At 50.9% G+C, this 13,540-nt stretch overlaps 1 protein-coding gene across 1 annotated transcript; it reads right to left on the minus strand.

The window, feature by feature from the left end:
* Window positions 1-1,368: 1,368 nt before the first annotated feature.
* LOC127341787 (protein BZR1 homolog 2) lies at window positions 1,369-4,116 on the minus strand. Its single transcript, XM_051367719.1, has 2 exons — window positions 3,765-4,116; window positions 1,369-2,519 (listed from the first exon to the last, which is right to left on the minus strand). The coding sequence occupies exons 1-2, from the start codon at window positions 4,023-4,025 to the stop codon at window positions 1,707-1,709; spliced, it is 1,074 nt and encodes a 357-aa protein (XP_051223679.1). The 5' UTR covers window positions 4,026-4,116; the 3' UTR covers window positions 1,369-1,706.
* Window positions 4,117-13,540: the final 9,424 nt, after the last annotated feature.

The following is a 13,540-nucleotide window of genomic DNA, read 5'->3' on the forward strand; positions in this document are numbered from 1 at the left end:
CGCTCCACGCGCTCCGATGCGTCCTGTTTGTCTACCGGACCGGCAACGACATGGCATACCGCTGCCGTACGTCAACGACATCATCCCGACGGCCTCCACCGCTGGTCTTCTTCGACAGCTCACCGACCGCCTTCGCTGAGTTCGCGTTGAAGGATCTTGGCCCGCTTCACTACTTCCTCGGCATCGAGGTTGTCCGACGTGCGGACGGGTTCTTCCTCCATCGCCGGAAGTATGCCCACGAGCTTCTCGAGCGTGTCGGGATGCTTAATCGCAACCCCGCGCCTACTCCCGTCGACACGAAGGCCAAGCTTTCCGCCGGTGATGGGTCGCCGGCGTCCGACGCGCCGCTCTATCGCTCCATCGTCGGTGCTCTTCGATTTGACACTGACGCGACCGGAGCTCCAGTACGCCGTGCAGCAGGTGTGCTTGCATATGCATGCTCCTCGGGATGCTCATTGGGCCGCGGTGAAGCGGATTCTCCGCTACGTCTGCGGTACCATGGGCTACGGCTTGACGTTGCATGCTTCGCCCTCGACGACGACTGACCTTGTCGCCTACTCTGACGCGGACTGGGCGGGTTGCCCGGATACGCGCCGCTCCACCAGCCGGCCATCGTGTCTATCTCGGCTCGTCGCTTGTCTCTTGGTCCTCCAAGAGGCAGCCCACCGTGTCCCGCTCGATCTTTGAGGCCGAGTACCGCGCCGTGGCTAACGCTGTGGCTGAGTGCACATGGCTCCGTCAGCTTCTGTCCGAGCTATCTTGCCCTGTTGACAAGGCTACGGTGGTTTTCTGCGACAACGTGTCGGCTGTCTACCTCTCCGCCAACCCCGTTCATCATCTGCGCACCAAGCACATCGAGTTGGACATCCACTTTGTTCGTGAGCAAGTTGCCCTCGGTCGCGTTCGAGTTCTTCACGTACCGACGTCTCAGCAATTTGCCGATATCATGACGAAGGGATTGCCATCCACGACTTTTCCTGAGTTTCGCTCCAGTCTGTGTGTCGGTGCCGACCCTTCGACTGCGGGGGGGTGTTGAGTAACATATTGTATAGATATAGGTCCCCGTGTTTTCTCAGGGTTGTACCTGTAATTGTACATGTGTCCGCCTATATATATATGAGCAGCCGGCCCTATTGGTGCTGTGCAATCTCCAATAACCTTTCTAGAGACACGGCTGCCGACGCCGTCCACTCCTCGACCAGGAACGCCGTGTTGACGCTCCGCCAGAGGACTTTGAAGCCACCCACCGGGCACCGGCTGCCTCCGCCGACCACGGCATGGACTGGACTGGAGCAAGCATCCTTTGAACAGAAAGTGAAGATTCTAGCCGAAAAAGCTTCGTAATCATGGTGGCATGGAGCAAGCATATTTTGACTACGCGAACCAAAAAGATTCGCAATCTGCATGATTTCTCACAATCTCACATGAATTTACATTTGACACATCAACTAAAACAGCGAGCTCACGAAACGGCCCAAGAGAGGTCATCAGCTGTGGAGGCCACATATGTATCAGCTGTGAATTTGGCCGAGCACACAAAGCCATTCCCTCTAATTCGCACAAATAAATAATACAATTATCATGACAGCAAGTAAAACTATCTGAAGGAACCACACGGTTGGTCTCTCTTTCAGAAACTAATCAACACGGTAAAAGAAATGAGCTACAGCAAGAATCCCTTCCACCCGAGTTAGGTTTTGTTAGCATCAGCAGCTCCGCTTCCTGGAGCTTCCCAGCGTGAGCTCCAGGTCGTCCGACCCGGAGTCCTCATGGATCCGCTCGCCCTCCCACGCCCTCACCAGTCCAGGTGCCTGCTGAGCGCCGCCGTTGGTGCTGCTTCCGAACGCAAACTCGTCCGAAACCACGTCCATCATGTGAACGTCCGGGTGTCGCGCCATCATGCCGGGGATCACAGGGGAGCACGTGCCACTCTGCCCAGGCGTGCACATCCTCGACGAGCCATTGCCGGGGGCGGGGATCGCTTCTTTGAAGACGCTAAATGGGTTAGATGACATGAGGCTGAAAGTAGGCGATGAAGGGCTCGTTGATGAGATCTGGATACCAGCAAGCCAAGCTGGATCAGGAACCATTTGGCGCCCAGGGCTCGGCGGGGTGGAGTTGACAACGCACGGACTGTTCGAACCGTGCCATGGAGGCTGGATCACCGGCTCGTCCCAGTCCGTCTTCATCCGAGGGGTGCGGGCGGTCGGCGAGCTTAGCGGGGGAGTCACCGGGGCGCTGATAGAACCACCGTGGATCATCAGCGGGGGAAGATGCGGGCGCTTGTTTGAATGGTTAGAAGTGGAGAAAGTTTGGAGCCAAGGTAGGATGGGGCTGGCATCGACACCGTTTACCATGCCGTTAGATTGAGGGAGGAATGGGGAGGATGCGCCGCTGGGAAATGAGGAGGAAGTAGGGCTCGCGTTGTATGATGCCCGCGGGCTTGGCTGGTAAGAGGAACATGGGCTCGGTGATACGGAGCACCCTATCGCGTCCATGCGTTCTGCGGGTCTGCATCCCTGTGAAGAAAAATCAACAGTTTGTTAGTTTTGTGTATCGCAAGAGGAATCATGCTATCTTTACCAAGTACAAACTAGCTGAAAGCAAATCAGATGCTATATTTCGACAGATTTAGCACAGTAAGTACACGACATTCTGTTTGGCACCAAGATGTCCTGAACCAAAAGATGGAGGAAGAAACGTGCTAAATGAGACACGGCAGCAAGTAAAACAGCTCGTACAACATAGCACCTATTTGCAAGTAGTAGTAGGACTCATACTGAAGCAATGTAGTACGATAGACAGAAACTAAAGTAGTAAATGTAGTAACCATGGCATGGTTCATGGTGCAATGTTAATATGCGATGTTGCAGACCGCCGTTTCGCCCAAATTCGACCCATTTAGATGCATTTCCCAATGATCAAATACTACCAAGCACAAGATGGTGAACATCATGCCTCGATTATTGAGTTCCCACCGCATACTCTGCAGCACACTTAACATGTGACTCTGCAAGTTCGATTACAGCAATGCAGTGCTGTGCACACTACACTAGCGTACTGGCATGAACACACACACAACAAGCAATCATCGACAAGCAAGTAATAATTGGGGTTGCTTCAGTTGAGCATGTTGCTTGCTAAGCTACACATCCCAAAGCCTACCAATCATGATCCACCGAGTGCTAGCACAGCAACAGGGAATGCAACGATGCAGCTCAGTTCATCGGCGCGCCTGTTCATCCGATCCGACAAGCCCCCCAGATTCTCAGCAATCAAGCATCTCAATTCTAAACCCAAAGAGAATATACGTAGCTTTTTTTTTTTTTGCCCCCCGACGACCGGAAATTCCACGGCCGCGCCTACCAGCACCCACCCACCCACCCAGGCCGAGTCCAGCTGGGGCACCCGTGCACGTCCGGTCCAGTCTGGCGTCTCCGTCCCACCAGGCCACCATCGGTACCCCACGTGCGACCCGCCCCCGAAAAAAAGGAAGGAAAATAAATTAGGAAAGGTACGACCGGACGCTACACAGTTCACACCGCGCCGGCAGCTACAGGCTGAATGAGATCCACGGCGTGCGGCGCCGTTGACAAACGCCGGCGAGCCAGGCACCTACCTAAGCCGCCGCGCCGCTGCGCTAAGCTCCTAGCTAGGCAAGTAAAGTAAGCCGCGGGATCAATCGGTTGGAGCCGGAGCCGGAGATCCGGCTGGGAAGTGGAGCAGAGAGGGAGCTCAGTAGTAGTAGGACACGATTCACGAACCTTGCGGTACGTGGTGCCGTCTTGCTCGACGACCCACCCCGCCTCGTTGCAGAGCGCCTTGAGCACCTCGTTGTTGTCGCAGTGCTTGGGCAGCTTGTACCCTCCGTGCGCGCGCAGGCCGGAGAAGATCTTGGCCGCGATGGCGCGGCGCCGGCGCTCCCGGCGCTTGTTGTTCTCCCGCTCCCGCCACGTGGGCATCCTGCCCGCCGCGCCCCCCGCCGCGCCGAACCCGCCGTCGCCGCCGCCGCCTCCCGGGTCCATGCGCAGCTCGCCGTCTGGAGTCGAGTGGGGGCGCGCGGAGGAGGGAGTAGCGAGAGGGGATCGCAGGGAGGAGGGGGGAAAGAGAGGGAGGGGGTGGGTGGGGGAGCAGTGGCGTGTGCTTTGAAAAGCCCCCAGCTCGGGCCGGTACTTCACCTGCCCCTTGATTTCGTCCTATTTACACTGATATGCCACCACAACCGCTGTAGTACAGCTCGCTTCGGCCAGGAGGGCAGGGAGGTAATTGCGCGCCACCCCGCGCAGGCAAGGCAGCTGGGTGTGGTGCGGGGGAGGGGGGCAAGCCCACGAAGCGTGTTGCGCCGCGGTCCACGTCAACGAGCGCTGCACGTGGGCGCCCACGGGCCGTGGGACCCGCGCGCCCGGGCCGTCGTGTGGTGGCGGGGCCCGCCGCCGGGGGGCACGTGAGCCTGCTGCTTTTCAGGGCCATGCACTCCAATTTCCTTTTCTACGCCCGTTCTGGCTGGTTTTTTTCTATTTTCCGGCGTGCTCGTTTATTTTATTATTTTAGTCCCGCCTCGGCGTGCGGGGGAGCAGTAAAGTTAGCTGGCTAGTGTGGACAGAGGCGGAACGGGGAGCGACTGGGAACGGGAATGGATTGGAGGGGGAGCACGGGTGGGGCTCGGAGAGGTCGAAACGTGGCGGCCGAGGCATCTTTGCTTGCCCGCGTGCGTCGCAGGGGGAGACGGGGAGTGGGAACGGAAACCAGACGGGGACGAGGACTAGGGATGTAGGGATGTAAATGGTACGAATAATTTTCGCTCCGAATTCATATCTGCATCCGTTTTTTAGAATATGGTATCTATTTTTAGAAATCCGTCGGATATGGATACGGATGAGGATAGTGATCAAACGGATATCCGGCGGATACGGTAGAGCACATGGTATTGATACTATCCGACTTATCCGCCAATTTTTGCGGATTATCCGAGGTGCACAAAGAGGATAATCCGAGAAAACTAGTCCAACCCTAAATATTTAGACAATATAGTTAGTTGAACGATCAAAATATGTATTCTATTAGCACGCAATTTGCTTTGTTGTAAGAACAAGTGTGTACATTTAGCTATAATTTATAATTACAAACATATTTTACATAAAAAAGCATACATCAGTTTTTTTATATGTATATTTTCTTAATAATCCGCTTACGATCCGAGTCCGGTCCGAATCTGCTCCATATTCGTAATCCGATATAATCCGCATCCGACCATTATCCACTCCGATCCGAATCCGTTATAAAAATATGGTAAAGGATATGGTAAGAGCAATATCTGATCTGATCCGATCCGTTTACATCCCTAACGAGGACGGAACAGACTACTTTCTCTGCAAGCACTCTCTATGTGGAAAGTCAGGAAATAGAGCGTGGACTCACACGGGCTGCACAAAAATACTCCATCGCCATGTCCATCTCCATCGGCGACCTCACTCATACCTCGGCATGGGCGGCCCGGCCCGGCCCAACTCGGTCAGAAAGTTCTGGGCTGGGCCAGGCCAAGTTTACACGTCGGACCAGGCTCGGGCTACAATTTTGGGCCCGACGATCGACTTGGGACGGGCTTCGGGCAGACAAAAAATGCAATTTTAGCCATAGTTGGGCTGGGCTTTTTCGGGCTTTGGGCCGGGGTCGGGCCTGATTTTGCGGGCCAACAGTCAGGCCAAGGTTTCTAGCTTCGGGCTTTTTTAGGCTCGGCCGGAGTTTTTCCCAGGTATAGGCCTCACTGCGTGTGCCTGTCGAGATCTATTTTATGGGCAAGGCCATGTGTTCGTCCAAACCGGCTGAGATAGAGAGGTTCGTCCGTGCTTACAGTTTGGAGGTCGATTGTTTCATGAACTTCAAGTAGAGAGGCGCCAATGAGCTCAAGGGTGAAGGTGTTCAATGAGAACACGAGACGGGGAGGGAACGGAACGGGCTACTTTCTATGCATGCACTCGCTATGCGGAAAGTCAGGAAATAGAGCGTGGATTCACGCGGGCTGCACAAAAATACTACATTGCCATGTCCATATCCATCTCCATCCGCGACCTCAGTATATGATGTCTACGCACGCTTCTATTCCTGTAGAGAGTGTTGGTTCTCCAAGAGCATAGGTTTATATAACAGCAGCAAGTTTCCCTTAAGTGAATCACCCAAGGTTTATCGAACTCAGGGAGGTAGAGGTCAAAGATATCCCTCTCAAGCAACCCTGCAATTAAGATACAAGAAGTCTCTTGTGTCCCCAACACACCTAATACACTTGTCAGATGTATAGGTGCACTAGTTCGGCGAAGAGATAGTAAGATGCAAGTGATATGGATGAATATGAGTGGTAATAGTAATCTGAAATAAGTATGGCAACAAGTAAACATGCAGTAGAACAGTAAATAAACGGTGATTCGATATTTGGAAACAAGGCCTAGGGATCATACTTTCACTAGTGGACACTCTCAACAATGATCACATAAATAAATAACTTCTCTTCACTTGTGCTACTTCACACACTCTCTTGTTGGATAACAAACACCATTCATTGTGTAGGGCTACAAAAGCACACCTCAAGCCGGAGTAAACAAGCTCCACAACATCCGGAGTTCATATTTAAGTAACCTCTAGAGTGCATAATAGACCGTTGCAATTTAGACCGAGTACTAACATAGCATACACAATGTCAAAAATAGCTATGAAAGGGGGGAATAGATCGCATCAATACTATCATAGTAATAGTTAACTTCATAATCTACAAGAGATTACAATCATAACCTACGCCAAGTACTACATGATGCACACACTGTCAACATTACATCATGGAGGAGGAATAGACTACTTTAATAACATCACTAGAGTAGCACATAGATTAATAATGATACAAAGCTCATGATCACATAAAGATCACACCATGGGAGAGAGAGATGAACCACATAGCTACCGGTAGAGCCCTCAGCCTCGGGGGAGAACTACTCCCTCCTCATCATGGGAGACAGCAATGGCGATGAAGATGGCGGTGGTGTCGATGGAGATGACTCCGGGGGCAATTCCCCGTCCCGGCGGCGTGCCGGAATAGAGACTTCTGTCCCCCGAAACGGAGTTTCGCGATGGCGGCGGCGCCCCTGGAGTCTTTCTGGAGTTTCGTCAACTGTTATCGGGTTTTTAGGTCACGAGGGGTTTTATAGGCGAAGAGGCGGAGTCGGAGGGGCAACAGGGCTCCCTCACCACATGGCGGCGCGGCTAGGGTGGGACCTGCGCCCCCCTATGGTGTGGGTCCCCCTTGGCCCCCCCTCCGGCTCTCCTTCGGTGTTCTGGAACATTCCGGGGAAAATAAGGCCTTGGGCTTTTGTTTCGTCGAATTCCGAGAATGTTGTCCGAACAGCCTTTCTGGAACCAAAAACAACAGAAAACAGGAACTGGCACTGTGGCATCTTGTTAATAGGTTAGTTCCGGAAAATGCATAAAAACATTATAAAGTGTGAGCAAAACATGTAGGTATTGTCATAAAACTAGCATGGAACATCAAAAATTATAGATACGTTGGAGACGTATCAGTATACCTAGGGGGCATGGGCAGCCCGGCCCGGCCCAACTCGGTCTGAAAGTTCTAGGCTGGGCTAGGCCAAGTTTACATGTCGAGACGCAATATCAAACCCGACGATCGGGTCGAGGCAGGCTTCGGGTTGATAGAAAATGCGATTTTAGCCGTAGTCGGGCCGGGCCGCTTAGGCCAGGCTGGGCTCAGGCCTGATTTTGCGGCCCAACAATCGGGCTAGGCCCGGGCCTAGGTTTCTAGCTTTGGGCCTTTTTAGGCCCAGCCCGAGTTTTGCCTAGGTATAGGCCTTAGTGTGTGTGCCTATCGAGATCTATTCGACGGGCAAGGCCAAATGTTCGTCCACACCGGCTCAGAGAGGTTCGTCTGCGCTTATAAATTGGAGGTCGGTTGCTTTCTGAAGTTCATCTACGAAGGCACCAATGAGCTTAGGGGTGAAGGTGTTCGACGGCAAATGCTTTCGCAGGCACTACCACGGCAATAACACCAACGATTGGATGGCAAGGATGGGAAAGTTTAGGTTTTCGGATGTTCTTCCTTTGCAGCAAAGATGGTGAGGGCTAGCAGAAGCCTCTAGTATAGGTTTCTCGATGTTCTTCCTTTACAGAAAGATGGTGAGGGCTAGCAGAAGCCACTTGTATAGGTTTCTCGATGTTCTTCCTTCGTACCGAAAAAAGGAAGGCCCAGCCGAAGCCACTAGCGTAGTGTTCCGGATGTTCTTCATTTGCATAGAAGATGGTAAGGGCCAACAGGAACCTTTAGTGTAGGTTTATGGATGTTTTTTCCTTCGCAATGAAGAAAACAAGGATCAGCAGAAGTTTCTAGTGTTTAAACTTGAATGAAATATAAATAATATTTTGCAGTTTATTTTAATTATTCAAAAAAGTTAGGGATTCTTATTAGGGTAGTAGGTGTGCGTAACCTTTCCCAAAATTGGGGAGCAGCTACCGGAGCCCACCATAGCGCACTACGGATGCACCTGTCGGTGCCTATTTGGGGCGCGCCAGCGGAGGATGCTCTTAGCGCATCTCCACCGGGCCCCTTAAATAAAGTTTGCAAATAATAATAAAGCAATAACGAAATTTAATTGAAATGGCGAAGCACATGGCGAAGCTAGCCTGTAGCCGTAGTGCGCAAGGACCCCTCGTTTATATCGTGCCACTCCAAGAATGTGTGGCGGACGACGCGATCGTACCCCATCCCCTTCCCACGTAGGGGCCGTAGGTGGCAATGAGTGTCGCCTGAGAAGAGCGAATGCCACAACGTGATGTCGGTGGCCCACTCGGTGTCTGCGTATGCCTTTTAGATAAACTCATCACATCATAGTACGATATAGTCCGTAGCTCGTTGCCCTCTTGGACAGGCGGCACAACTTAACCGCCCCACGTTGCTCCAGTCATCTGGGAGGTGTCGGTCCACTAGCACGAGAAGATGGTTCTCGTGGAGGATGAGTGCCTCCCAGTATAGAGGTTGCGTGTGCAGTTGGATCCGCCGGCTTGTGCAGTTGGAGAACATGTCGGGCGTGTGCAGTTGGAGAACATGCCGGTGCCCCGCAGCCTGTTTGACGAAATGGCACCATCTGCCCTGATGATGGACGACCCGGTACGTAAGCTCGCTCACTTTGTGCGACTACCGTGTGTCATGCGTCTGACGTCCGGTGATTCATAGGTCTATTGGAAGGGACATCATTGAAAGTATAGAGATGATAAACCTAGAGGGGGTGAATAGGTTTCTACAGATTTTAATTCTTTCTTTGCAATATTAGGCTTTGCGGAATATAATGGTGAGCCTAAATGCAAACTAGGTGAAACAACCTATATGAGGATACAACTAACTCGAGCACGAAGGCTCTCACAGGCAGTTAGATCACAAGTAAGGAGTTTGGTTAGAGATAACCGATAGCACGCTAAGACGAGGATGTATTCCCGTGTTCCCTTCCTTTGCAAGAAGGTACGTCACGTTTGGAGGGATGGAGGTCCCACGAAGGATTCCCCACGCCACGAAGGCTCACCCTATTCTCCGGAGCCTATCTCACGAAGGAATAGCTCACTCACTTGTGGTAGACTTTGAGGTAGCCTCCAAACCTTCACAATTTTTCCCGGAGCAAATCCACAGCCCGGATGCTTCCGGACTCCTCTTGCCCACCTAGGGTTTCCAAGGAACCCTAGGAAGCAAGCTTCTCGATGAATATAGGGGGGAATGAGATTTGGCTTGGTAGAACAGTAGATCGGGTCCTCCTCTAACGTTTCCCCGGAGGGATTTGAGTTTGGGTGGAGGAGGAAGGAGATCTGAGGCTTTTGGTGTTTCTAGCAATGGAGTATGAGAGAGAGAGCTCAAGAACAGCTTGTAGTGTAGTGCCTAACTGTTCAGAGGTAGGAGAAGGGCTATTTATAGTGTTCTTCGAAATATGGCCGTTGGTCACTTGCCACATCAGCTTTTCTCCCGACAAACCCGGTCAACCGGACCACAGACCGGATTGTCCGGTGCAGAGGCCGGTCGGACCGGACCAGGGACCGGACCCGCCGGTCCAAACCGGGCGGCAGGCCGGACCCTGACCGGGGTCACTTGGCGACGTCCAGGAGGTCATCCGGAGGCGCCCGATTGGCAGTGGCGGCGCCAGGAAATGGTGCCTGGGTATTCCGCCCAAAAAAAAATTTTTGCTCTAAATGTAGTATATGAATCAAACACCGCAATACTATCAATATATGAATAAAACAACACTAGCATGACAACAATAGCAATATTTGAATTTATAAGCCCATAACGACATGAATACATAGGTACCTTTTGATTGATAAAGTGATGATGTTCCATCTTACATTATAACTTTGCGCTTGCCTTTTTGGAAGAGATTGATGATATCCTCATCCTTTACTTGCCTGAAGAAATCTCTCTCAACAAATGTAACCATACAATAGTTCAAATAGTCATCACCCATTTTGTTCCTTAGCTTATTCTTCAAATAGCTCATTGAAGAGAACATCCTTTCAACACTAGCAGTGGCTACTGGTAGAATCAATACCAACTTAAGAAGCTTGTAAACAATATGATATTGTTCATGCTTCTTTGTCTTGACAAGCATAACAGATAGCTCAGACATATTTTTCAAGTTTTGAAATCTTTCATCTCTACGCAAATTAGCAACATACATGTTTAGTTGCCATGGAAGCCTTGCTAGTTCATCTCTTGTAAAATCAGAAGCATAAAACTTTGTAGCAAGCTTAACCAACTTCTCTTGATCATAAGCAGCAAATAGATGAAGTGGACTAAATGATGCCATGCAAATAAGTAGCTCTGTGTTTACCTCATCAAATCTGCCATTTAGCTCACCAATTTTCCTATCAATGACAGACACAAACATATCTACCTTGAAGCGGTGGTAATTGATCACTCCATTGCATACACCCCTTTTAGGCCAGCCAACGGGGAAGTAAGGACCCTCCATATCAACAACTTTGATCTTATGCTTTGTACAAAAAGATGTGACCTTTGTGAGAAAATCATCCCATCCGGCATCAGACCGCAAAGCCCACAAGTAGAACTTTGTGTCATCGAGAACCTGAATAGCATGAACAATATCTTCATCTTGCTTCAATCTCTTCTTCATGTTCCAGTTATTAAATCCCTTCTTCACAAAAGCATCTCCACCGGGACATCTTGTTTTATCCTTGAATAAATAGCAAACAAAGCAAAAAAAGCTCTTTCTTTTTCCACACTATACTCAATCCATGGAAAGTTTGTAAACCAAACAGCGCAAAAGCGACGCTCTCTTCCACCTTTATTTGTAAACTCAAATTTATGATTCTTTGGTTGACATGGCCCCATCTCAATAAATCTCCTTCTTACTCTATCTTGATCATTGACATCATACATAGAGATGGGAATCCGCTTCCCAGGATCATGTTCGAGTGCCTCTAAATCTGCTTGCATCATTTCATCATCTTCATCTATAGATTCATCATCTTCTACTTCTACATGAGGTGTTGAGGTTTCTTCTCTACTCTCAGGTGCTTGCCATAACACCATTTGCAAATTTCTCTCAAGATGAACAACACTAGATGCAGTTGTTGTCTGATTCGGTGTGGATGATTCATTCATTTTCCTTGTTTTTGCAGCCTTTTCCCACATTGTATGTATGTTACTATCAACAATACCACTCTTCTTCTTCTACAATAAAAAACAAGAAACAAAAAATTAAAATCTTGCATCTATGATTCTATGAAGCTAGTAGAAGTGGATAATTTCTCTAGGAAGCAAGCAATTAAGTAATAACAAGAAACAAAATTGGGGGCAGACGGGCAGTACCTTCGCTGCTCGGGGACGCTCGGATGGGGATGGGGCGGCGCGGACGGGAGGAGGGGCTGGGGCACGGGTCAGCGGGGCGCGAGGCCGGGGCGCCGCCGCGGCGGGCGTGGGGCCGTCGCCTGCTGCTCGGGGCCGCCGGGATGGGGATGGGGCGGAGCGGACGGGAGGAGGGGCTCGGGCGCGGGTCGGCGGCGACCGCAGGGCGCGGGGTCGGGCGCCGCCGCAGCGGGCGCGGGGCCGTCGCCTGCGCTGCTCCGGGCTGCATCACCGGCGGCGGTCGTGGCGGCGACGCGACGTGGGCAGGTCTAGGTCGTCGAGGCCAGGCGCGTCGCGTGCGTGCTGCGAGTCTACGAGCGTCTCGTGTGTGCGATGGCCGGTTCTGTTTCCTGACTTCCTGCGTATTGGGTTGGGCCAAAATAATTGCAATTTTTTGTTCCATCAAAATCTTGGGTATTCCATGGAAGACAGGGGCATACACCCAGCGCCGCCCATGCCGGTTGGCACCCGATTGGCGCTCGGTCGACCGGTCGGCACGCCGGGCCCGCCGGTTGGTAGGCCGGCTGACCGGGCAGCAGGCCGGAGCAGTTCGGCGCACGGTTGGCGCCCGGTTGGCGCCCGGTTAACCGGTCGGCACGCCGGGTAGGCCGGTTGGGAGGCCGGCTGACCGGGTGGTAGACCGGATTTCTACTGTAGACCCCTTTTCGATTGTTGTTGAAGTGGGGGGGTCTCCTTTAGCTTTCTTGTTCCTTTGATACACCATTTATGCCTCTTTTCCTAATACCTGAGATTATCCTTATAAACGTATTAGGCCAAATACTCTAGCACGGTGTCATTGTTACCAAAATAATGGATAAGGGTAAAATACCCTTACAATCTCCCCCCTTTTTGGTATACGATGACAAACCGAGCTAGAGTCACATATAGATATTATGATAAGCTCTAAACCTTGATTCCATATAAGATATTACGACAGCTCCCCCATAATGTGTGCACTTGGAGAATTTGCGTTTGAATGCAAAGTGCACCATTTGTGGAATATGAGAAGCTCCCCCAATATCTTTAGGAAACAAGCATGGTATGGAAAAATATATCAAGATATATAAGCATAAAGCATGATCATCCTAATAGAGTGATTAAGCATACAAATAGTCGTCCATACACATCCATACACGAATTATTCGAAGTAGCAAATGGTTCTTGAGAAATCAAAGCAAATAAGCACAAGCCATATAAGAATCAAATAAAGCAACACCCATGGCTTGTGACCATCAAAGAACCCCGTGATCCTAGGCGCAAATAAGCACAAGCCATATAAGAATCAAATAAAGCAACACCCATGGCTTGTGACCATCAAAGAACCCCGTGATCCTAGACTCTACTCTCTTCTCCCCCTTTGGCATCGGAACACCAAAAAGGCGAATAAAAGAGGAGAGATGCTAGCGCACCCATCAATAGAACTCATGCCCAGTGGAATAGGAGCTCTCGCCATCACGCGTAGCCGCATCCGCATCACCTTCATCCTTGTCAGCATCATCATCAGAAGGAGCATGAGCAGCCCTAGGAGGAGGGCCATGATACGTCTCCGACGTATCGATAATTTCTGATGTTCCATGCTTGTTTTATGACATTACCTACATGTTTTGTTCACACTTTATATCGTTTTTATGCGTTTTC

The sequence above is a fragment of the Lolium perenne genome, chromosome 3 (genome assembly GCF_019359855.2).
Source record: "Lolium perenne isolate Kyuss_39 chromosome 3, Kyuss_2.0, whole genome shotgun sequence".
In the NCBI taxonomy this organism is placed as follows: domain Eukaryota; kingdom Viridiplantae; phylum Streptophyta; class Magnoliopsida; order Poales; family Poaceae; genus Lolium; species Lolium perenne.

Coding starts and splice junctions, on each gene's coding strand:
- LOC127341787 (XM_051367719.1), bottom strand. CDS start 4,025: ATGGACCCGGGAGGCGGCGGCGGCGACGGCGGGTTCGGCGCGGCGGGG. Junction 2,520..3,764: donor ACGGCACCACGTACCGCAAG/GTTCGTGAATCG, acceptor TTTTCTTCACAG/GGATGCAGACCCGCAGAACG.